The sequence below is a fragment of the Drosophila eugracilis genome, unplaced genomic scaffold (genome assembly GCF_018153835.1).
Source record: "Drosophila eugracilis isolate 14026-0451.02 unplaced genomic scaffold, ASM1815383v1 contig_2154, whole genome shotgun sequence".
Taxonomy (NCBI): Eukaryota; Metazoa; Arthropoda; class Insecta; order Diptera; family Drosophilidae; genus Drosophila; species Drosophila eugracilis.
The window spans coordinates 3667215-3692216 of record NW_024573038.1 but is presented as its reverse complement, the minus strand read 5'-3'; the positions used below and the strand labels follow the sequence as shown (position 1 = coordinate 3692216).

The window sequence follows — 25002 nt, the reverse complement described above, 5'->3', positions numbered from 1 at the left end:
TACCAATTGTTCAAAATAACAAAATAATTTCCCACAAACTAGTAAGACCTCATATTTGGAACAGCTTAGATAATCTAATTATTATTGCCGTAAATATCAGATACTCATTAGTATGTTAACCTACTCAATTTAGTTCAAAATGTGTTAGCATCAGAAAACACCATTAGAAATTTGTTTAGATATATTGCTTTAGTCACACTTGGTCATAATGAACCGAGTTTAACATAATAATCGAAACTAACTTCAACACAGTATGGTGATCAACTGAGTTAGTTCCAAAGTAAATATGAAGATGTGGAGTTGTCTCTGCATTGCAGCAGGATTGCTGCTTTTTTCAAGCCTAAGCATGGTCAATATGGCGCCTGAAACGGATTTTTGTCTTTTAAAAAATTGTCCAGCTGATAAAAAACTTCCACATATTGGATGTAATAATAAGGGGGTAAGCGAAAAAACTTAAAGCATTTAATTATGTATTAGAAAAGGATAACGTTAACGTTTGAATCTCTTAAGCTGGATTACCAGAAATGATTCAGCAAATCATAAAATTTCCTAATAAGAAATTGTTTTGACCCTTTCACTAGTAACTAGTAATATACATATATGTATGTTGTCATTTTAATTACAGAACTGGTCCTCACATTGCGGAACCGACCCTAAGATAATTTCCATTCCCAAGTTCATAAAGTTCTTCATCGTGAACTATCACAATACATATCGCGATCTTGTGGCGGGGAGCCAGTTCCACAGGCTACCCAATGCTGGACGCATGCTTAAAATGACTTGGGATCCCAATCTGGCTTATTTGGCTGAACTCCTGGTGAAACAATGTGATCTCAAACCCTCCGAACACTGCTGGTCCACGGAAAAGTATTCTTCTCCAGGATACCATGCGGTGTACAACAAGTTTAATGGAAACGAGGATACCTTCAGGGTAGTAAGATCCCAATTGAATTCCTGGTACGATCAATATAAACACGTCACAGCACCCAGCCTAATAGATGGATTATCCGGTAATGGGTAAGTCATGTTCTCAATTCGTATTTCGTGACACGAAGACCAAGTTTAATTTCATTTTTAGCAAAGAGATTGGACACTTTCTGAGAATGATGGTGGGCCCCAGCAACCGATTGGGTTGCGCCATGGCCAAGGTCGAGAAAGACGGGATGACTCAGAAATGGCTATCGTGCCTCTACAGCTGTTCGCCCCAGAAAAACACCTTGCTGTACGAGTATTCCTCCAAGCCCGGAATGTTGTGCAGCACCGGTGTTGATAGCAGGTTCCAACATCTTTGCAACAGCAAGGAGCCTGTCGAAAATTGCAAGCACTCCGAGTTATTCAAGCCAGTCCTGTCCAATGACACTGCATCGTTGATCAGAGGTATGATGAACAACAAACGAGCCAGGACATTTTGTAGTGGGCATTGTCCAGTGTGTTGCAAGTTGTGGGGTATGGTAAAGGAAAAGGTAGACCTTTGGAGTAAAATTGTAAGTCGCTTTACAGGTGGTTTTGGCAAAGGTGGAGGCGGAGGTGGTCCTCCAGGTGGTGGTGGAGGAGGTGGAGGTGGTGCAGGAGGAGGTGGTGCTGGAGGAGGAGGTGGTGGTGGTGGAAAAGGTGGTCCTCCAGGTGGTGGTGGTGGTGGTGGTGGTGGAAAAGGTGGTCCTCCAGGTGGACGTGGTGGAGGAGGTGGAGGAGGTGGTGGTGGTGATTATGAAGGTGAAGAGTGAAGTCTACGTGAGATAATTTTGGGAACTTTATTGTTTTATCCAAAATATAACTAAGCATTTATAAACATCTTACAATTGAAAAAATTATATTGGAGTTCCCATTTATTGCGATAACATTTAAATAAAATAAAATAAAAACATTGGAATGGAAAATAAGCTTCAACCGGCGGTAAAGAAAAAGACCAAGAAAGGCCTTGTAATCTTAAAATGTTAATAAATTGCGGAATAATATATAGATTTTAAAACATAATTCCAAACATTATAGCTCTTAATTCTCATTCATATGGACAGATGGCCTTGGCTAAATCGTCTCATCTATTGGTCCTGATCCAGAATGTATAAACGGGTTAGCTTTTGAAACGCTTCCTTTTACTTGTTACATACATTTCAGCGATTACAATATACGCTTTTACTCTTTCAGTAATATGTAATAATTAACAGAAAACACCATTAGAAATTTGTTTAGATATATTTCTTTAGTCACACTTGGTCATAATGAACCGAGTTTAACAAAATAATCGAAACTAAATTCAACACAGTATGGTGATCAACTGAGTTAGTTCCAAAGTAAATATGAAGATGTGGAGTTGTCTCTGCATTGCAGCAGGATTGCTGCTTTTTTCAAGCCTAAGCATGGTCAATATGGCGCCTGAAACGGATTTTTGTCTTTTAAAAAATTGTCCAGCTGATAAAAAACTTCCACATATTGGATGTAATAATAAGGGGGTAAGCGAAAAAACTTAAAGCATTTAATTATGTATTAGAAAAGGGATAACGATAAGGTTTGAATCTCTTAAGCTGGATTACCAGAAATGATTCAGCAAATCATAAAATTTCCTAATAACAAATTGTTTTGACCCTTTCACACATTCTATATGTCGTTTTGGATATTCTAGAAGAGTAACTAGTAATATACATATATGTTGTCATTTCAATTGCAGAACTGGTCCTCACATTGCGGAAAAGACCCAAAGATAATTTCCATTCCCAAGTTCATAAAGTTCTTCATCGTGAACTATCATAATACATATCGTGATCTTGTGGCCGGGAGCCAGTTCCACAGGCTACCCAATGCTGGACGCATGCTTAAAATGACTTGGGATCCCAATCTGGCTTATTTGGCTGAACTCCTGGTGAAACAATGTGATCTCAAACCCTCCGAACACTGCTGGTCCACGGAAAAGTATTCTTCTCCAGGATACCATGCGGTGTACAACAAGTTTAATGGAAACGAGGATACCTTCAGGGTAGTAAGATCCCAATTGAATTCCTGGTACGATCAATATAAACACGTCACAGCACCCAGCCTAATAGATGGATTATCCGGTAATGGGTAAGTCATGTTCTCAATTCGTATTTCGTGACACGAAGACCAAGTTTAATTTAATTTTTAGCAAAGAGATTGGACACTTTCTGAGAATGATGGTGGGCCCCAGCAACCGATTGGGTTGCGCCATGGCCGAGGTCGAGAAAGACGGGATGACTCAGAAATGGCTATCGTGCCTCTACAGCTGTTCGCCCCAGAAAAACACCTTGCTGTACGAGTATTCCTCCAAGCCCGGAATGTTGTGCAGCACCGGTGTTGATAGCAGGTTCCAACATCTTTGCAACAGCAAGGAGCCTGTCGAAAATTGCAAGCACTCCGAGTTATTCAAGCCAGTCCTGTCCAATGACACTGCATCGTTGATCAGGGGTATGATGAACAACAAAGGAGCCAGGACATTTTGTAGTGGGCATTGTCCAGTGTGTTGCAAGTTGTGGGGTATGGTAAAGGAAAAGGTAAAAGACGTTTGGGGTAAAATCGTAAGTCGCATTACAGGTAGTTTTGGCAAATGGGGAGGCGGAGGTGGTCCTCCAGGTGGTGGTGGAGGAGGTGGAGGTGGTGCAGGAGGAGGTGGTGCTGGAGGAGGGAGGTGGTCCTCCAGGTGGTGGTGGTGGTCCTCCAGGTGGTGGTGGTGGAGGGAGGTGGTGGTGGTGAAGGAGGTGGTGGTGGTGGAGGAGGTGGAGGTGGTGGAAGAGGTGGTCCTCCAGGTGGTGGTGGTGGTGACTATGAAGGTGAAGAGTGAAGTCTATGTGAGATAATTTTGGGAACTTTATTGTTTTATCCAAAATATAACTAAGCATTTATAATCATCTTACAATTGAAAAAATTATATTGGAGTTCCCATTTATTGCGATAACATTTAAATAAAATTTAAATTAAAAACACAACATTTAAGTAAAAACATTGGAGTGGAAAATAAGCTTGGCCAGTATGTCTTCAACTGGCGGTATCGAAAAAAACCAAGTAAGGCCTTATAATCTTATATTGTTAATAAATTGTGGAAAAATTTTTAGATTTTAAAACATAATTCCTAACATTCTAGCTCTTAATTCCGGGAATCTCATTCACGGACAGATGGCCTTGGCTTAATCGTCTCATCTATTGATCCTGATCCAGAATGTATAAACGGGTTAGCTTTTGAAACGCTTCCTTTTACTTGTTACATACATTTCAGCGATTACAACATACGCTTTTACTCTTTCAGTAATATGTAATAATTATTTAAGAATCCCAAAAGTATGCATTAAGAACTATTCATCAAAAGAGCTTAGTTAAGAGATTTAGCTCTCTTTCATTCGGTAACACCCACTCCAGAATCTGGTTTGATGTTAAATTAAAGGCGATATATACTAACTGGTAACTGGCTATTAAGTTTTTCAGCTCCTATTCAGTTGCTCTCCGCACTTCGAGTCCGGCGGATCAGAGATCAGAACACGGGATATATTAGCTCCGATCGCGAGTACCTGTGAGTGGAATTGGCATGCAAAAATCTAACTGATAAGCTCATTGTTATTTGGATTATTTTATTCTCTTTTGGCCACTGCGTTATTTACTTGTCTGTGACCAGAATAAAAGTGTGTGAACCCAATTAAATGATTCGGCAATAAAGGCAGCCGGATCATTAAATACGCTTTCGGTGTTTATCAATTGGCTTGGAGTGACAGTTGAAAACTATTAAACAAAACAAAATATATACTTGTTGAGATATAGGCAATAAATATATATAAAACTGTATAAGATAAATTAGTAATGAAAGCGATAATGAGTTGTCAAAACACACTATTTATCTTCTTATATATCATCACCCTTAACATTATTAAGTAATTCATTTATTATATTTGTTATTTTTGATTATTTTTAGAAAGACTAGATTGTTTTTAGCACCATAAACTGATAAATAACAATTGTTTTAACAAAAAACAATCATATTCCCAAACCGAATTCTCAGCGCTGTAGTGATCATAAAATATTTCCTACTTAACTAATTCCCAGACTTATCTCATTTGCATTTACTCGTAATTTTTGTGCTCATTATTTACGCCTAATTTGTTGAAAATATTTGCCGAAAAGCATATTGCCTTGTTGTTTGCATACAGCCTATCAGTAGTTTTATTTAATTTATTTTGTTTGTATCCCGGCTATCTGTTATTTAATTGATCATTAACGTATTAGCTAAGCTACAGAAATTTCCAAAAATTAACTACTAAAAACTCCATAAAATAGGTTAAATTGAAAGCAATTTTACTGCTAATATATCCGGAACGATCTGGCGAACTCATCCATCATTTAGCCACTGACTTGTCGCCCATTTGGTATGCAAATATATAAATCGTCAATTTGCACTAATTCCAAGTTGTTTGTTTTTTTGTTTTAGTAGTTTCCCACGTCTTCCTCACAATATTTGCGGCAATGTCAATTCATCTGGGTAAATTCAGCAGTTTTGCTCAGTTGTTAACTGTTGGATTGAGTTTATGTGTTGCCTTAAACGGGGTTATAACTGGCGCATCCGTAAAGCCCAATATCATCATTATAATGGCCGACGATCTGGTGAGTCTAATGTAATATTTATTAGTGCTATACAGCATATTGTATAATTTGCAAAAGGGTTTCAACGACGTAAGTTTTCGCGGCTCCAACAACTTTCTCACTCCCAATATTGATGCACTGGCGTACAGTGGTGTGATTCTGAATAATCTCTATGCCGCACCTATGTGTACTCCAAGTCGAGCAGCTTTACTAACTGGAAAGTATCCTATTAATACAGGTAAGTACGGTCTATAGAATACGTATTTCAGATAAGAAAGTAAAAAGTAGTATTATAACTACATATATTCAAACATATTGACTAAAGATTATCTTATAATTTTGCTTCAGGTATGCAGCATTATGTGATAGTGAACGATCAGCCTTGGGGTCTTCCACTGAATGAGACCACCATGGCAGAGGTTTTCCGGGGAAATGGCTACCGAACAAGTCTCCTGGGAAAATGGCATTTGGGAATGTCACAGCGTAACTTTACGCCCACTCAGCGGGGTTTCGATCGGCACTTAGGCTACCTTGGTGCCTATGTAGATTATTACACACAGAGCTATGAACAAAAGGTAAGAAACCTATTTTATTTTACGTGATAACATTCTACAAGATGAGCAAGTAGATAAGCCACCAAGAAGTAGGCAATGGTTTAGTAGAACAAAATTTAATTTCTTCAATAACGTATGTCTCTTCCGTCTAGAGTAAAGGCTACAACGGCCATGACTTTCGTGACAATCTCAAGTCCACCCACGATCAGGTGGGAAAGTACGTCACCGATGTACTGACCGATGCTGCCGTCCAGGAAATCGAGGATCACGGATCGAAAAATGAAAGCCAGCCACTCTTTCTGCTTCTGAATCACCTGGCTCCCCATGCTGCAAATGATGATGATCCCATGCAGGCACCAGCTGATGAATTAGCCCATTTCAGTTATATACAAAATGAGACACATCGTTACTATGCCGCAATGGTTTCGAGATTGGATAGAAGTGTAGGCCTGGTCATAGATGCCCTGGCTCGACAGGAAATGCTCCAAAACAGCATTGTGCTCTTCCTGTCTGATAATGGTGGGCCAACCGAAGGACAACACGCCACCACAGCCTCGAATTATCCATTAAGAGGGGTAAGTGGATATCTACAGCTATTAAGAATATTCTAATATAATAATATATTTCATTATAGCAAAAGAACTCACCCTGGGAGGGTGCCCTGCGATCCTCGGCTGCCATTTGGAGTACTGAGTTCGAGCGGCTGGGAAGTGTCTGGAAGCAACAGATCTATATAGGCGACCTTCTGCCTACATTGGCCGCAGCAGCTGGAATTACACTGGATCCGGGACTCCATCTAGACGGCCTGAATCTTTGGTCGGCTCTCAAGTATGGATACGAATCGGTGGAGAGGGAGATTGTCCACGTGATCGATGAGGACGTGGAGGAACCACATCTGTCCTATACACGTGGCAAGTGGAAGGTAATTAGTGGTACTACCAGTGGAGGAATTTACGATGGCTGGATGGGTGAAGGGATAACGGATGAGAATGATCCTCGCTACGAGTTCTACGAGGATGTCATCCGGAATACCAGTGTGTGGCAGCATTTGCAGGGGGTGTCAACCGGTCCGGGCAACATCACCGAACTGAGGGAGCAGGCCAGAATTGAGTGCCCGGATCCTGCGACAGGGATCAAAAGCTGCATGCCCCTCGAGGCACCCTGCCTTTTCGACATCGAGGCGGATCCCTGTGAACTGAGCAACCTGTATGAGGAGTATAAAAACTCAACCATCTTTCTGGATCTCTGGTCCCGAATCCAACAGTTTGCCAAACAGGCTCACCCTCCTAATAATAAACCAGCGGATCCGGAATGTGATCCAAGATTTTACCATAATGAGTGGACATGGTGGCAGGACGAGCAGGCCTCTGGTTCAGCGTCATTAGGACAGATGAAAGTTATAAACTTTTTCCCGATATGTATACTTGTATGTATCATCAGTCTTGTGATAACTATATGAGTAAGTGAAACAGCTTGAAAGAACAATCATATAACTAACACGTTTTCAATACCAGCAATAATACCTATTAGTTTCTAAGTAAACTATTATATTAATGTACTTACCCGCGTAAATTAAAGAATCTAATTAAGGAATGATAAGCAACGGCAATATCTTTATAATAATGATAACCTTTTGCTCTCCCTAGACTACTCACAGTGAATAGAGAGTTTGGAGAAAAGTAATTTAGATAATTAATAGCTTAAATTTGACCAAGCCGAAAACATTCCTGGGCAATGTCTAAACGGATCCAGTACCCAATAGGCAATTCACCCGATTATCTTATCGATCACTTCTGTGAAAACTGATAATTGCAAAACCCCCTCAAATCAATCAGTGAATGAAAACTCTGTCAATCAAAGGGGTTCACAAAGTATTTTACAGATCATAGGTAAAATATGAGGTATTATTTTTCGACATTGCAGGCAAAGTAAGATTTTGTGTCCGAGACACTTTTGTAATCAATATTTATCGTTTTTGTTGATTTATATAATATGCCTAATTAACACTAAGGAACTATAGACTAGCTCAGGCATAAATGTAAAATGTTAATAAAATGTTTGTAAGCTTTGTAACTTTGTTTCTTTAATTTAATTTCAATTAAATAAAGTACATTTTAAAAATAATGTCAATAATGCAATTATATTGCCATTTGTTGTTTTAAATATTTTTTTGGAATGATAGTTTCACTTTTGTTTGAAAATTAAATTTGTTATTTTTAGAGAACACACTTGACAATAAAATGAAAATGTATACCTATTCAAATCGATAAGATATTTGTGACTGCTTTAATAAATTAAATGCGTGTTGTAAATTTAGTAATTTATATAAATATAGAACTTAGTCAAGAGCTTTTGTAAGTGCGTTTTTTTTTTTTCTTAAAGATACATTTAAAAAAATTTTATTTATTATTGAGTTTATTAGTTCTACTTTAGCATTCCATTTAGCAGACTTATTTTCATATTCATATAAGTTAATTTAGAAACAATATACATTAAACAAGAAACGGCCCACAAAAGTATAGATTTGTGGAATCAAAGTATAGTAAATATAATCGAAACATTTTGCTATTTTCTTAAGGATTTGCTTAACCTTAAAAAAACGACGTGTCCTAATTTAATAGCTCTAACTGGGATAGATATTGTTGATAGTTATAATAATATTCGAGCTGATTGCGCTAATTCCCTTTTTAAGATTAAATTCAAATTCAAGATTAAATTCAAAATTATGTGCTTCCTACAAGGAATTCGATAGAATTTATATTGATTCCAATTTTTACTTTCATTTTATTTAAAACGTCGGTAAAGTCTCTTAGAATTAAAATTAACCTATCGTATGACTTTTCATTTAGTACCAAAGGCACACTTTTTTTAATAAATTAAGTTTTATTCATTTTTAATTTTAATTCCAAAGGTCCTTCATATTGTTCCTAGAGATCTTAATTTGAAATTAGTCGCAAATTAGTAGTAGTAGGTTCCATTGGCCTTGGGCTGAGCGACCAGGACTTCATATTTGTCGAACTTACGCAGGGCCAAGGTCTCGTGCTTGATGATGCAGAGCTTCTGGGAGCTAAGAAGAAGGGTGCCGATCAGAATTCCACCGTCGGTCTTGGCACGACAGCAGAAAACCCGCTCATTCTTGACGGTAGTGCCCACGGCGACGGCTCCCTTTTCATAGAATCCATCGTAGCTCCTCACCCACACGTAGTTAACATTGCGCTCGGCCACCAGGATGTCGTACACCAGGAGCTTCGAGGAGACGGTCTCGGTGTTGAAGTAGGCAGTACCAGTTTCAGCAACTACGCGAGCGGGCAGGATATCACGGATGTACTTTACACGGCCCACATAGGTGTTAAAGCCATAGGGATCAAAGCCACCCAAAACGGCATTTTCAGGAATCACATACGACAGGTTTCCAGCTTTCCACACGTGCTCAGTGTCTATGGGAATACCGAGTGTTACGTGGTTTCAGGTAATCCTTTTTGGTTTCAAATTCTTACCATAAGTCGTGGGAACTGCGCTGGCAACTGCGAACAGGGCCAAAACCAAACAGGCAACTTTGTACATCTTGACGGACAGTTTGATTCACTTTGAGTGCCTTGGCCAGCAACTTAACTGCTTTTATAGTTGCCTCCTTATCTCCCGACTTCAATTACACTTATCGTTATCAGAAGATTCGTATCAATGGCATCGATTTCGGTGACTAACATGGAGAGTGAGTTTTCGCATCGTAGTTTTATTGTACCCTCTAAAAATAACAGATATTCGAAGTGAAAAATCCCCCTCTTTTAGTTATTTCATAAGTTTGGTTTATTGTATAATCTTTTAGTCAGGCAAATATTAAAATGAATGCCTTTAACGGAAGAAATTGCAGCATTATTATAAAGTTACCAATTATTTACCCTTCATATATGAGAAAACCAATAAACAGTTTTATCATATTCAACATGACAAATCAATTAGGAAACAACAAAAATGTTTTTTTTATCGATATGTATGTATTTTATTCGCAAGCTTATAACGAACTACAAAATATATAGCAAAAACGAAGCACATTTACACTTTCTGGACAGGATCATACATACATACTTCCTGTTACACATACAAATCGCAGATCCTAAGGTACCTTTGTGTGTAATAAAACCCCATTAAACCCCTTCTGACCGGAATGAAGGTGTTACTTTCCATTTTCAGAGCAGCAAGAGCGTTCACCAACTCAGCAGCTCCTTACTCCCAGGATGGATTTGACTTTTAACTGACATCACAATACCGGTTTATGGTTTTTTTTATTTCTGGCGTAGTTCTTATTGTAAATTATTTTCAAGAGATTAGATAAATCGTCATATTTCAAAAGGACTGAATTTTAATTGGTGTTATTGGTAACTTAAAAAAAAAACATTTTTTGGAAATCAGAGACAAAATGCAAAACAATTCCTTAAATTAAATTTAATAAACGTAAACCTTTTTATTAATCTTTTACTTGCATAATAAAATTGTATAATAATAGATATAAATAACATAGTTAGGAAAATGTATATTTAAATAAATTAACTATAAAAAACATAGGGCGAGTATTTCCAACACAAGCTTGCTCGTTTAGATGATAGCATGTGTTAATAAATAGTAAACGACCATGCCCATACATTATTATTTTCCCATAAGTCAGGGAAGCAGCTTTATTTCCTAGAAAAGTGATAGTGCCAAAAATTTAGTTTAGTTTGTTCCCAATTAAATGTTTTTGCCAAAGAAAGTTTTTCGTTCAATAAATATTTATTTTATAAGTGCCCGATGTAATCATCTACATAAGGAGAAAATGGATCCACATGACGTTCCCGAACGAGGATTTCGTATTTGTCGAACTGGCGGAGCGGTAGGTTCACGTACTTGACGATGCACACTCGCTTAGCCAGGTAGAGGGTTCCAATGAAGACAGCATCATCGCACCGGACACGACAGATGAAGACACGATCGTTGGTGGCGTTGGTTCCCACGGAAACGGCATTCTTCTCCCGGTAGCCGTCGAAACTGCGTTTCCAGTGGTAGCTGACAGTGGCGTTGGATACCAGGACCTCGAAGGTTGTGGCATCGTTACCCAAAGTGTCCGTGTTGTAGGTGGCCTTTCCCAGTTCAGGAACCACTCGGGCGGGCAGAATACTACTGGTGTATACCACGCGTCCCACGTAGTTGTAGTAACCATCAGAGTCGATGCCACCCAGAACAGCTTCGTCGGGCAGATCCATAGTCTTGTCCATGATCACCCACTTGTCATCCGTGATAATATTTCAAGGGGTAACTCAAGTGATAAGATTGTTGGTTTCTTTTCTGAAATGATAATTAACACTTGAATGTTTCGCCTTAGTTACTTGCTTGATTTTGTGGGTGTTCGTGGAACCCCCGCATTGGAAGTCCCCTAAAAATGGTGTGCAAGCAGATCATAATACCTTTTTTATACCCGTTACTCGTAGAGTAATAGGGTATACTAGATTCGTTGAAAAGTATGTAACAGATAGAAGGAAGCGTTTTCGACCCTATAAAGTATATATATTCTTGATCAGGATCAATAGCGAAGTCGACCGTCGGACCGTCCGTCCGTATGAACGCTGAGATCTCAGGAACTATAGCAGATACAAAGTTGAGATTAAGCATGAAGATTCTTGAAGTCCAGGGACAGCGGAAGTTTATTTCAGCATCCTGCCACGCCCACTCTAACGCCCACAAATCGTGAAAAACTAAAATCACTTTCCACGAGTTCTTATCCGGCCACGCCCACTCTAACGCCTAAAAAGCGCGGAACACTGTGGCGTGTATAATAATATTATGAATGCCTTCGTTTGACGTATAACTTATTTCTGTTTATATCTATCGATTTACCAAAGATTTTTCAAATCGGAACATTATTTGCTACTTATGAAGAAATTTAGGTTATAAGGCCTCACATGGGCAGTGACGTCCCTATCAGTTACTCGACATGCTTTCTCCGACAATAGGTGGCGCTTGGGTAATTTCCACTAGCAAAATGATTATTTTAAAATTGTGTAAAACAGTAACGGGTATCTTATAGTCGCGGCACTCGACTATAGCGTTTCCTTTTGTTTTAAAATGTATAAACAAACATGATTAATAATTGAATACGATAGGGCTTTTAATGGGATTATTAAAGCAATCGAAGAGTAGTACATAAAGTATTTGATAAAACGTATGAAAGATATACATTCTTTAATAAGTTTAATAGGCGAGTATATGTTTTATTTTTGAAAACAGTTTTGAAGTATTTGGATATAGGAACCTCGATATAAAAAACAAAAAAACCTATAACTTTATTTTTACCGGAAAATAAAGCGAGTTCTAATAAAATTAGCCTCGTGTATTGTCAAACCTCCCAAACTTGGCACAAAAATCGGCAAGGTCAAAGTAGTACGAAATCTTATGCTAGAATACTAATTAGTTAAATAAGAGCACAGAAAACCCGTTTATGGTGTATCAACTTAGTCCCCTTATCGAAGAACAAGCTATAGTAACCCTGATCTTAGTCAACAAAGTATAGTTTAACTTAAAAACACTTATAATTTCGTGTATATCCCGCTCTTTTCCCTTTAAAAGTTCGTTAAACTTAATAATACGCTTTGCTTTTCTTTGTTTATCTGTGTTTGCAAAACCACGCTTTGCTTTTGCTTTTATAGCAGTGTGTTTGCGCTTTTGTACGATTATTGTTGTGGCTTTTTTATAGCAAGCATACTGACTTTGCACGACGGTTTTTCGCGCACGTTTTGTGACGTCATAGACGTCGGAGTCGGCAAAAACGTTGTCACTTTAAAAGCCCCAAGATCCAGCGGAGCGTTTAGTCGAGTGGAGAAGCCGCTGGGAGAAGGATCACCAACGATCTCCCTTCATAGCTAATAACCTTTAGCGGATTCCGGAGAAACAGTTAAGTATTTAGTATTATTTTGAAAGTGAAACACAATTCAAAGTTATAGTTAAAAGGAATGCGTGAAACATTAAAATATTTATTTTTTGTTTTGTGGAAACAAAGAGACTAAAGAATTAGAGTGCAAAAACTTCTGATCTAAAGTTTCCCAGAATTCTGGACTTACATTTCTATCTAATACGCCTAAAATACTAAAAGGAATTTCAATATTAATATTAAGACCTTCGAATCAAACTAATTAGTGAATAACATACCGTATGCGAAAAGTAGTCAAGTTTTGAGTTCTGAACCTGTTTGTTGATTCGCTAATCACATCTTTATCTGAATTAAAAAAGGCTGTGCTTTTATAAAGTCATAATAAAGAGAGCAACTTTTTGAAGTGAAATTAATACTTGAGAGTATGCAGTACTTTATGACTGAAAAGATTCAGTAAAGTCGAAACGATTGCGATCACTTCAATGAAGTACATCTAGGAAATGGTAAATAAATCGAAATTAAGTTTATAAACTATGGAATACATATTTAAATAACATTTTGAACATATTTACAAACCATAACTGGCTTCAATGTTTATTTTATCAAGAACGTATATTAAAAGATACAGATCGGAAGTATCTTAAATCTAACTAATTTGCCCGGGTAACTTGTTTTCTCTTTAATAACATTTCCACAAGAAGTATACTTTTGTAATCCCACGATTAAATGTTGCCATATTGCCTTTGTTGGCCAACAACAGTTCAGTGTGGTTAAACTTAGTATTGAAATTGATGGTCCTCCAAATGTCTTAGCTTTCCTAAAAAAGATTCATTTTTTAAATCTTGAAACAAACTAGTTTTGATTGGACTAGTAAGTGTTTAAAATCCGGGCTTTACCCTCAAGAACCTTTCCATTAATGCATGATGAACTGGATATTGATTACATCAGATGTTTATTATCAAGGTCTCGATATTAACAAGCTGTGAAGGTCAACTGTGACCGACCGCTGGGCGTTCCCATTCTCAGTCACAATCCACGTGTCGTGACTAAATTTCCATCCCATTCGCACGACACTTTTATTTCCACCCAAATTATGTATCTTAGTTTAAACTCTACTAAAATGCTTAAGACAATTGCACAGTTCATAGATTTTATGGTTTGTCCGGCTTATCTGCCTCGATTTCATTATTGCCAGGTTTTTTATGACCTATTGCGACAATTAAACCTCTGTTTTAGCCAAGATAAAAAGAAATTACACTCCTCACAGCGAAGGTAAGCCCAAGTACAAGTGTGCAAGCGTTCACTTGTTTTTCGTTTTATATAATGTCTTAACAATTGTTGCTAAAAAGCCACAAAATAAAACGACAACACTTGCTACAATGGTTGAATGAACTTTTCGGCCACATGGCACAGTGGGCAATGGGATAGGTCAGGAGGAAAGAAGCAGTTGGGGGGCAGCACCTGTGGTAGATGGCCGATTGTACAATTGCCAATTATGGCGAAGAAAATTCGGCAGATACTGCTTAGTTTGCAATAATACAATTTAATCGGCTGCATGGCGGGATTTCAACATAGTACTAAAGGCAAACAGGATTTAAACAATAAAGTGTATACATTAAAGCTCAAATTGTCAATGGAAATGTCTGCCGAATGGGAGTTTAAAACAGGATTCATTTTAATATTGCTAAGTTTTATTTTTAGACTCTTTCGAGACACTTTTTATTTCCTATCCTATCTCTAGACATAATGAGTAACATCAAACTAGGTTTGGCTTGATAATGATTCCAGAAATTTGAATAAAAAAAAAAAGATTTTAGAAGTTTGAGTGTTTTATTCAGTTTTATGTCTAAGCTAACAATCCGTATGAATATTTTATACAATTTAATAATGAAAAATATTTATAATTTGAATATACTTTAGGCTCTGGACTTCTAAGTTCTCAATTTATTCACAATGTCAGGAAAAATCCACCGTCTGCTGGTAGTGAGTGCCATACTCAGTCTGGCAAATGGATCTGGATATTCCGAAAAGCCAAACATAGTCATAATACTGATAGATGATATGGTAAGTTGTTATTTTCAAGAACTAATTACTTTGTTGATAAATCTATTAAACATGAATCCCTCCTAAATATTCAGGGAATGAACGATGTGAGTTTTCATGGTTCTAATCAGATCCTCACGCCTAACATTGATGCTCTGGCCTACAATGGCATCCTGCTAAATAAGCATTACGTTCCAAACTTGTGTACACCATCCAGGGCCACTTTGCTAACTGGAAAATATCCCATACATACAGGTAATATGTAGGTTACTCCCCAAAAAGGATTACTTTTAACTCTTTTTATTAATTAATTCAGGAATGCAACACTTTGTGATTATAACCGATGAGCCGTGGAGTCTTCCTCAGCGGGAGCGTCTGATGCCGGAACTTTTCCGAGATGCTGGGTATTCAACCCATTTGGTGGGAAAGTGGCACTTGGGCTTCTGGCGCAAGGATCTTACGCCTACGATGCGAGGATTCGATCATCATTTTGGCTATTACAATGGATACATTGACTACTACGACCATGAGGTGCGAATGCTGGACAGAAACTATTCAGCCGGACTGGATTTCCGGCGGGATCTGGAACCCTGTCCCGAGGCAAATGGAACATATGCCACGGAAGCCTTTACTTCGGAAGCAAAAAGGATAATTGAGGAGCACGATAAGACCAAGCCGCTGTTCATGGTGCTCAGTCATTTGGCAGTGCATACTGGAAACGAGGACAATCCCATGCAGGCTCCTGAGGAGGAGGTGGCCAAACATGCTCACATCAAGGATCCTAAGCGACGCACTTATGCTGGTGAGTTTTTCTAGAATTTTCTTTCTGGCTTTTATTAACTTTTGTTTCTTAATAACAGGAATGATTTCTAGTCTGGATAAGAGTGTTGCCCAGACTATTGCAGCTCTGAAGGAAAATGGAATGCTGAATAATAGCATTATTTTGCTCTACTCAGACAATGGAGCACCCACTTTGGGCATTCATTCTAATGCAGGCTCTAATTATCCTTATAGAGGGGTGAGTAATTTAAATTAAAGTTTATTTTTAAAATCGAATATTAATAATTTATTTAACCAACAGCAAAAGGAATCACCTTGGGAGGGTGGCATTCGTTCCGCTGGAGTTTTATGGAGTCCTCTGCTCAAGGAGCAAGGATACGTATCGAATCAGGCGATCCATGCCATAGATTGGCTACCCACACTGGCAGGGGCTGCCGGCGTGTCCTTGCCGCAGGATCTTCAGCTGGATGGTCTTAACCTCTGGCCTTCGCTGAGCGGCAAAGAGGAACCAAAGCCCAGAACGATGATTCATGTTCTGGACGAAGTCTTCGGTTATTCATCGTACATGAGGGATTCTCTTAAGTATGTTAACGGAAGCAGTTTCGAAGGACAATACGATCATTGGTTGGGTGAACTGGAAGCAAACGAAGACGATCCCTTGAGTGGGAACTACGGACAGCATGTACTGGCATCGGAAGTTCAACGCATTTTGGGAAATCAGGGATTGACCGAGGATCGCATCCTGGAGATGCGAAACGAAGCCACAGAGGTGTGTCCATCAATTGAAGGACAAAATCCTCTTGATCCACAATTCAAGTGTGAGCCCCTTAAAGGCGACTGCTTTTTCGATTTGGCAACAGATCCTTGTGAAAGATACAATTTAGCCCAACTCTATCCACTCCAATTGAAGGAACTTGCTGATGAGGTGGAACAAATCCGCCGAACCGCGATTCCTAGCGCACGAGTTGCCAAATCCGATAAAAGGGCTGATCCGGCCTATCACAACGGAAATTGGGAGTGGTGGAACAATACGGAAACCGATTCAAGTTCGGGTACATGTTCCGCTAACTTATGGGTGATCATGGGAAGTATTATAGGCTTAACTTATCAATATTGTTTATAGTGGTATGTTCTGAATAGTGTAATTATAAAAATAACAATTGAAATTCAATTATATAAAATAATATTAAATATAAATCATATTTTGATTCTTATGTATTTTGTAAGGCAGGTTCCACGTAGTGACGAATAGAACATTAAATTTTATAACAGAAATAATGAATGTTGAAGGTGCTATCGACACGACTTTCTTACTTGTTTCGGATGTTTTTTTTACGTAACTTTGCTTCAATTATTATCATCCATATAAGCTGATAATAAATATAGTAAACAACTTTCGCATAAGAAGTAATAAACGTACTGGACTGAAAGCACTGACCTATATAGTTTCTCTTACTCGATCTTGTTCATCATCTTATTTTATAAAGCGCTGCCATACTTTTAAATATGAAAAATAAAGAGAGCCAAAAAGTAGGCAACACGGTTTTAGCTTGTAGGGGTCCACAAATATCTAAGTACTCAAGAAGATATTTCTTGCATCTTGCATATAACATAAAATAATATAACATAAAAAAGAACAAAATAAACTATTGTTAAACTCACGAAAGTCGTTTTAAACTAATTTTATTAGAAACAACAATGGACAGACATCTAAATTCTCTATAAACAGTTGAAAAGATTCACTTAAAATAGGCAACTGCATTGGGTTATTGATTGAAGGGGCTTAGGACTAAATTTACAGAATTACATAAAAAATAATACAAAATTATGCAACATATAATAACAATACAATCCAGTTACTCGCTCTTGAATACTCTCTAGTTATGCGTATTTAAACACTTATATCTGTACATACGTAATACAAACGGATAATACTCTTAATATATATAACTCCAGTGGAAGTACTCTTAAAAATGGGTTTCTTCCGGACCCCTGGTAGCTGTTTTTCCTGCGTGGCCATGGAGTTCTCCTTCTCTTTGGCGCTATTCGATCATATTGAACAGTAGGCAGGAGAATATCATACCAAAGATCTAAAAAATTAAAGTTGTTTTAGTCTCAATTCAACATCATTTAACATTAAGTATTTGTGGCAATAGGATCATAAATTATCTAATTAACATTTTAAGTGGGATATTATTTACCATCAGAATAGCCACCGCTATGGAGGTGCCTCCTATAACTGCCGCATGATCCCTGATGAAGTTTGTCGTCACATAGAGACAGCCTTGGTTATACAGATTCGTGATGGTTGGGAAGATGGTGCACTCCTTACGTTGGCCCCCAAAGAGCTCCTGGCAGCAGGATTCGGGCACTGGTCCGTACCTGTTCCAATCGTGCCACGTGTCAACTCCGCAACACTGCAGACGCTCCTGGGTCAAATCCCAGGCCTGGGTGATCTCCCTTCTGCTGCCATACAAAGCCATGGTGGATCGCATTTCCTGATAAAGGTAGGTTAAATGATGTGGCTCATATTTATCAATGGATTTGCCTCACCTGCCGCATGGTCTGCTGGACTCGTTCGCGGAACACGTAACCCAAGACGCCGCCAATTAGCATGGTGACGAAAACTAAAGCCACTATTATGAAATACTAAAAAGGGGAAAACGAGTTAAGGTATTGTTAAATGGTACTTGCATCATAGTCGAGCAGAACTTAATAATTACTTTATAAATTGTTACCACTAATATGTACTTACCGTAAGTAAAAGGCATTTGACCTCCTTTCCAGCACCTACACAACCCAAAAAGGACACCAGGCAGATGATGATCGATGTAACCAGCAGAACATAAACAGCTCCTGAGAAAAGATTTGTACCGAGCAACTCATTGACGAAACTGCGGTCCACCAGAGTCCATAGAGTAAGACAAAAGACAATGGCTCCACCAACCTAATTTTAATTTAAAATTAATTACTTATTCCAATTGTATTAGCCAAATACTTACAAATATCACAAAGTTAGCTATGAAAAGGCTGTACTTGACGAACTGCCCGCAGCAGTCCATTCGCGAACTGAAGCCCATATCGTCTTCCTTTTGATAAACAATAAGTTAATTTAATTCGATTGGGAAAACAAACTTTAAATTGTTTACTTTTGTTTAAAGGTGACAAGTCCAAGGGAGTATGATGAAAGGAGGATGATGCAAAGGATTGGGAATAGGAAATGATGCTGAGGCTCTGGATGACGTGGTAACTCTATATGATTAAAAAAGGAATGGCTTTAGAGTTAGTTAATACATTTTAACAAATTCTTAATTACTTAAATTATTTATTTATATATACTAAAGAAAGATATTTAGTTTAGTTTCTAAACATTTTTCAAAAAAATAATCCTTTCAATGTGAACTAAAAATAATAATCTGAAGCTGATGAACAAACTATTTTATAAGAACAGAAAAGAGCCTTTTATTATTATAATTTAAATAAAAGAATTTTCCAGGAATTTTAAAATATTTCATTATTTAATTGCTATACTCAACTAATTATTTTATATCTAATAGATCGACAATTTTCCAGCTGTAAAATCGAGAGTGAAGATTGGTGAGAGGTGCGCAAGCGCAGATGTGGTCTCGGCCGACTGTTTTGCTGTTTCTAAGCCGGGTCCGAACCGCGAAGCGACCGAAGTACACTTAACCATGACCCACTTTTGGCAACAGCGCCGCCGCAGCCGTGCTGCCAACGCAATGCGCCTAGACAAGCGTTCATTATCGGCGGTTGCTGTTAACGTTTTGTGGATTTTGTCAGTTACGGCTCTTAAAAAGCGTCTTTGGTTACTTACGGGGTATTATGCTCACTTCAAGGGTTCGCTGCGTACCGATTCCGAGACGAATTCCCAGCTGAAGTTGGAGCAATCAAAACAAATAAATCAAAGTAATAGCCTGACCGAAAAATTGCTAGCTAATTGCAGGGGTTTATTTTTTACAAGTGCCGCCCCATCCCCGAAACTCTGATTCATCTTAGCTGCGACTGCGATGTTCTAAATGCTAATTAAAAGTAATTGCAGGCTGAGCAATCGGTTCCCCCTCATCCTAGTTGGGATAAACGACATCTCATTTCGAGCATTATTCCAACCAAATTCAAATAAGTTAAGCCGCAGTAGAGTTCGCCAGGTAATTGTCGGGGCCATTAAAAAATGTTCTCACACTGTCTGAATATATTCACTATTTTTCATTCGGCTTTATCATGTTGGGGGAATCGTGCCTGAGATGACAGTAAGTCATCTGAAAGTCACTATTAATGATGGGGCGTTGGCGGAGGGGCTATATTACTATATCTGATTCTACCTGAAAGCTGGAACCAATTAGGTTTATTGTAATTGTTAAGCTGTACGTGCTACACATCATAATGGATCACTTTTAACTTGGATTCTAAGTTCTCTTACTTATGGAAAACTTAGAATATTAGTGGAGAATATTTTAAAAAAGATATTCTGCTACTTTCCTTAACTTACGGTTCTAAAACATATAATTTCCTATTTTTTGCAGATTATAGTTAGCTTAAAGATCAACTGATCTTTTACTGATCTTTTGTCTTAACTTAACTAAACAAAATGTTCTTAATAAAATGACAGCTCGCATTAATTCCAGTATCGATTTGATAATAATTCTTATTTATTTATACAAACAAATTTACATTTCATTTAAAATCAAAACCAATGCTGAACAATTTAATTCTTATACTTTTCAGTTTGTATAAATTTATAATCCATGTGAAAAAAGTTTAAGGGGAATTGTTCCTATTTGATGAAACAGTTTTTTGTGTTCCTTGAATGGAGAAAACTCCTTACAATCCGCACCTCATTTAAGGTTATATGATGTAACACTACCTTATTAGAGTGTAATATTAATTAATAAACAAATTTACTTACAAGCTTGCCGTCGCGTAGCACAAACGAAGTTTTCGTTAGGTAACCAATTTTGGCGGTTTTCTTTTCTCAGCGTTAGTCTATGTAAAGTGCCTCAAAGTTGTTGTTTTGCAAAAACACAAAGCAAAACTAGCCAACACGAAAGAAACAACTACTATTTTAAGTTGCACTTGAATGCACAGAAACTCTAAGAGTGGGAATTTGTTATGGACAAAGGCGTGGTGGCTATAAAAAAAAGAAGGAAATAATTGTAGACAATTTTAGTTTTAGTTGGTATAAAATAATAGGAAAGTATTTTCGCTTGACATTTGTTTATGTTTAAATGTTTTTGTTTACTATGTTTAGGTGTTTAAGTGTGAAAATCAATTTTATTTTTCATTGATCATTTTACTTAAGCATTTATTTTAACTTTCGAATGTTTCTCAATAAAATATTCAAATATTATCCACCACATTTATCAACTCATTTTATAACTTTTTGTTTTGCTTTTCTGTTGATCTTTGCTTATTCGTTTTATTTCATTCAGATCGCAAGAGGCTGCGAAGTTTACGTAGATAACAATTTATGCAATATTCGTTAATATTTACTCTCGATTTTTTATTAAACTTTTTTTATTTAATACAGGTTTCTTGCATTGGTTTTGAGCGTCACTCGCAGTTGATAATTGTTATTGAGTTTTTTACTCGATTGTTGCTGTTGTTGTTATTGTCAATTGCAGTTCTCCCATGGCAAACAACTTTTTTTTTTGCCGTCTTGCTTTTAACATTTGCTTTTGCAGTTACGTCACAGATGCCAAGGTATCATTATCCTTAGCTGGTAGTTATCACTATAGGTATTATCAGGATAAAATTAGGAGTTCAAACTATATATATTTTTCACTCGATGTCTTTTGAACATCGTTTCAAGAGCTCGCCTTACAGAGAATGAGTGGATCGGAGGGATATAATACCATATAGTACTTTATATATGCGGGACGGAGGCGACGTCTCTACCGCTCGAGAGCTCGCTTGAAACTGGTTGTGGGAACAGTCGGTGCGATCGGTTTTTTATTAGTTTCGCTCACAAAGAGCTTGGTTGTTGGTATTTTTTTCTGGTCTTGGCTCTCGAAATTACACCAAATCCGACTTGAGCCTCCGATTTTTGGCGGCGGGGAACTGCTCGCTTACAAACCGCAAACACTTCTGAATGTTTTCGTACTTCTCTTTTATTTATTCATCTATTTTTCAGTTATTGTTTTGTTTTTTGTTGTTGAAGAGACTTTGCCGACTCCGCATGTGAAAATGCGTTGAGCAAACAAAATGTGTTCCGTCTACAGCCAGCACCTTTGTTTCATTTTGGGCAATTGCAAAAATCAAATATTGATGGGCAAGCGAATTTTGATATTTGCTTTAGTTTTCGGTCTGCTCGTGGACTGCGGATCATTGACTTTTGGTAGACCAGGAGGTAAGAAGGATTTACGAGAATTATTTATTTTTTTTTAGTATTTCAGCTATTTAACATAAGAATAATTGATTATTGCAAAAATACTACTACTACTTGAACTACGGATATTGGAGTCTTGAACTACTGATATTGGAGTCTAGTCTAAACAGATCAGTTATACTACATACGCACATAAATATATAGTATATAATATATGCATTCATACCATGTTCTTGTTCAGAATATACAGCTTTGCCGATTTTGAAAGCTATTAAAACTTACGGCCATACTTAAGTTCCGTCAAAGTTTTCTTTCTGAAAATAAAACATATTCTAAGACACATCTTTAATTGATCTTAGGTCATTGTTCTTGTATTTGTTTTCTGTTTTTAACAGAAGTTTCTAACACATGTCCAACTATACCTTTCCTAAAACAAATTATGTAGAATGCCGAACGAATGCCAATGCCAAATCACTATCATCTTAAATCATACATCCATTAGTTAATCAGCAGATATTGAAAAGAATTAAAAATGATTTAATTTTTTCTTTAAGTTTCGGTTTAAGCAGAACCCTAAAAGTTAGTTCTTTCTTAACGTTGTATTACGATTAATATTGCCTCTGTTTATCACTTTCAGTGGCTGCATCAGAGGGCAACCTTCGGCAATTAACAGCTCAATTTTGTTGTTAGCCTAACAAATAGTTTTGGCTGAGCTGAGTAATTTCGTAAGCAATTTCCAAGCTAAGGTCAGAGAGTTGGCTGCCGATACACAAATATCTCCACCTGCCCCAAGAAATCGAGGGGAGCTTCACTTGCACTCGGCACAGCACTGTTGAAAAGCGCTCAAATTGTTGGCTTGTTTAGCACTTTTATGGCCGTGTTAACAACAACCGCCCTCCGCCGACCCCGTAATTTCCCACACGTATGGAAGTTGCAAGGCAGAAATAACGTAGAAATAAATAAAAAAAAATATGAAAAACAATTACTCTGCCTGTTGACTTTGCATCTTATACACTCGCTGTGGGAACCTTTTGCGTTTTATAGATGCCATAAAATCAATTTCCACGTGATATAATATATTGCACAAAAATCGAAACTGGCAACTGAAGTTGTGTGTGATTCCTTCTCAAGGGGCCAAGGCATCATTAATACTATGGGGAATTCTTAATTCGATTTTAAGCAAGTCAATTTCAAATAGGAAAATATGTATACTTACCGAGATCCGATTAGTTGAAAGCCTCGTTGAGCTTTCTGAAGGTGACAAGCGTCAGAAGCGTTAAATTGTAGCACTTAAAATGATTGAAATGAGTCAAAGATGGGGACTACAGTAAAATATATAATTAAAATTGAAACAACATAATTAACACATCAAAATACTTAAGTGTAGAATGTAAATTTGTGTGAAACATTAGAAGATTTCTACTTATTTTATAAAAATAAAAATAATAATAAATATCACACAAAAGCTGATCAGAGACTCATTCGCCATTATAAATTCTAAAACTTGACTCATGCCCTCTCCACTTTCTGATCTCTAGATCAAAGTTAACTTAATCAATAATTAATTTACATATTCCATTAATAAATTAATGAATCTATGGGAATGCATTGTGCTCTTGAATAATTCATTAAGAAAGTTGAAAGGTTACACAGAGTTAATTATATAGAATTTATATAAAATACAAAAATTCTTAACTGTAATATAAACCTTAAAAATAAATTTCTGTTTCCACGCAAAATCACCTTCAAAAAATTTGAACTTGAGGACTTGGCATTCATTTTAGTGGACAACCACAAAACGCAACCGACTCTCAGATCTTGACCAACTCAAGTCGTGTAATTTTTCCCATGTGCCACACAAATCCAAACAAACTCCAAGTGCATTCTGTGGCCTCGTCCAGAAGCCATTTAATGGCTAATCAGTCGGAACAATTGTATTCCCTTTTGGCCGCCGCTCAAGCCATATTCCATATACTCCGCCCACGAAAACGCACAAATATTGGGCAAACAAACTGCCGAAAAGTACATCTGAGTTTAGTCATGTGCCCGCTAATTGCTCGGTGTCAGCTCCAGCGATTGTACGTGGCGATGTGTCAGCCAAATGCTGGATATTCTGCCTTTCGACCAGGTCGGGTATTTCCGTTCGAAGTGCCAAGTATCTCTAGATTTCTGAAATATATATAGTTAGAGTTCAGACCTAAAATCTGATACTATTCGGTAATAAACGTTTGGTTGCATATTCTAGATCATTTTCAAGAGTTGTATAAACTAATAAAATATAATAAATGATAAGCTCGTTTCCTTGTTTCTTTGCAAATCCAATCCTTTGGAGGCGGTTTGGATTGTGAACCATTAACCTAATATAATAAATATATCATTTCAGAAAACTCTGAAAAAGCAACTGTTTTAGGAAACTATGTTTGTAAAACAGATTACGTGAACGCCTTAGGCATTCATTTTGGGATTAAAAATAATCATTTAGAGAATATTTTAGTGAGGTACCAATAAATAAAGTGCATCCACCACAAAATACTCCAAAATGCGAATACATCACTGAAAATGTCTTTTTACTCGTAAAGTAAATGGTATATTAGATTCGTTGAAAAGTATGTAACACGTATGAGAAAGCGATTACAAAGTATCTTCATAAGGATGTATGAACGTTGAGATCTCAGGTATCAGGTGGTAAAAGGTTGAGATTAGGCATGATGAAGGCCCAAGATTATCTCAGCTTCCTTATTATGAACGCCTTCGTTTGACCTTTTATAACATTTTTTGTCAATAGCTATCGATTTACCAAAGATTTTTTA

At 37.3% G+C, this 25002-nt stretch overlaps 7 protein-coding genes across 11 annotated transcripts; 4 read left to right on the top strand and 3 right to left on the bottom strand.

The window, feature by feature from the left end:
* The first annotated feature begins 292 nt into the window (after window positions 1-292).
* On the top strand, window positions 293-1740 carry LOC108108421 (antigen 5 like allergen Cul n 1-like). The gene is made up of 5 exons (XM_041818363.1): window positions 293-439; window positions 626-1017; window positions 1079-1427; window positions 1501-1560; window positions 1624-1740. Exons 1-5 carry the CDS (start codon window positions 293-295, stop codon window positions 1738-1740), a joined length of 1065 nt encoding a protein of 354 aa, XP_041674297.1.
* A 563-nt stretch (window positions 1741-2303) lies between these two features.
* Window positions 2304-3790, top strand: LOC108108420 (antigen 5 like allergen Cul n 1-like). The gene is made up of 4 exons (XM_041818362.1): window positions 2304-2450; window positions 2666-3057; window positions 3119-3527; window positions 3713-3790. The coding sequence occupies exons 1-4, from the start codon at window positions 2304-2306 to the stop codon at window positions 3788-3790; spliced, it is 1026 nt and encodes a 341-aa protein (XP_041674296.1).
* Window positions 3791-4453: 663 nt separating this feature from the next.
* LOC108108659 (arylsulfatase B) lies at window positions 4454-8235 on the top strand. Of its 2 annotated transcripts, none has more exons than XM_017216764.1 (6): window positions 4454-4513; window positions 5426-5595; window positions 5653-5812; window positions 5923-6149; window positions 6281-6703; window positions 6763-8235. In XM_017216764.1, the coding sequence occupies exons 2-6, from the start codon at window positions 5458-5460 to the stop codon at window positions 7585-7587; spliced, it is 1773 nt and encodes a 590-aa protein (XP_017072253.1). In that variant the 5' UTR covers window positions 4454-4513; window positions 5426-5457; the 3' UTR covers window positions 7588-8235. The 2 variants fall into 2 exon arrangements, with proteins under 2 accessions (XP_017072253.1, XP_017072252.1); XM_017216763.1 differs by having other exon boundaries at window positions 4461-4513; window positions 5423-5595.
* Window positions 8236-8888: 653 nt separating this feature from the next.
* On the bottom strand, window positions 8889-9702 carry LOC108108445. The gene is made up of 2 exons (XM_017216499.1): window positions 9626-9702; window positions 8889-9565 (listed from the first exon to the last, which is right to left on the bottom strand). Exons 1-2 carry the CDS (start codon window positions 9690-9692, stop codon window positions 9087-9089), a joined length of 546 nt encoding a protein of 181 aa, XP_017071988.1. The 5' UTR covers window positions 9693-9702; the 3' UTR covers window positions 8889-9086.
* Window positions 9703-10900: 1198 nt separating this feature from the next.
* Window positions 10901-11404, bottom strand: LOC108108419 (the record flags this gene model as incomplete). Its single annotated transcript, XM_017216470.1, has 1 exon — window positions 10901-11404. A coding segment is annotated over one exon (504 nt), but the record flags the coding sequence as incomplete, so codon positions are not given.
* A 1577-nt stretch (window positions 11405-12981) lies between these two features.
* On the top strand, window positions 12982-17051 carry LOC108108610 (arylsulfatase B). Its single transcript, XM_017216708.1, has 6 exons — window positions 12982-13049; window positions 14947-15090; window positions 15165-15324; window positions 15386-15871; window positions 15930-16087; window positions 16151-17051. Exons 2-6 carry the CDS (start codon window positions 14980-14982, stop codon window positions 16970-16972), a joined length of 1737 nt encoding a protein of 578 aa, XP_017072197.1. The 5' UTR covers window positions 12982-13049; window positions 14947-14979; the 3' UTR covers window positions 16973-17051.
* A 465-nt stretch (window positions 17052-17516) lies between these two features.
* LOC108108611 (CD151 antigen) lies at window positions 17517-21792 on the bottom strand. Of its 4 annotated transcripts, XM_041818236.1 has the most exons (8): window positions 21689-21792; window positions 20774-20995; window positions 18999-19101; window positions 18852-18938; window positions 18605-18796; window positions 18403-18498; window positions 18051-18347; window positions 17517-17939 (listed from the first exon to the last, which is right to left on the bottom strand). In XM_041818236.1, the coding sequence occupies exons 4-8, from the start codon at window positions 18927-18929 to the stop codon at window positions 17892-17894; spliced, it is 711 nt and encodes a 236-aa protein (XP_041674170.1). In that variant the 5' UTR covers window positions 18930-18938; window positions 18999-19101; window positions 20774-20995; window positions 21689-21792; the 3' UTR covers window positions 17517-17891. The 4 variants fall into 4 exon arrangements, with proteins under 4 accessions (XP_041674170.1, XP_017072199.1, XP_041674171.1 ...); XM_017216710.2 differs by lacking the exon at window positions 18999-19101 and having other exon boundaries at window positions 21689-21791; XM_041818237.1 differs by lacking the exon at window positions 18999-19101 and having other exon boundaries at window positions 21720-21779.
* Window positions 21793-25002: the final 3210 nt, after the last annotated feature.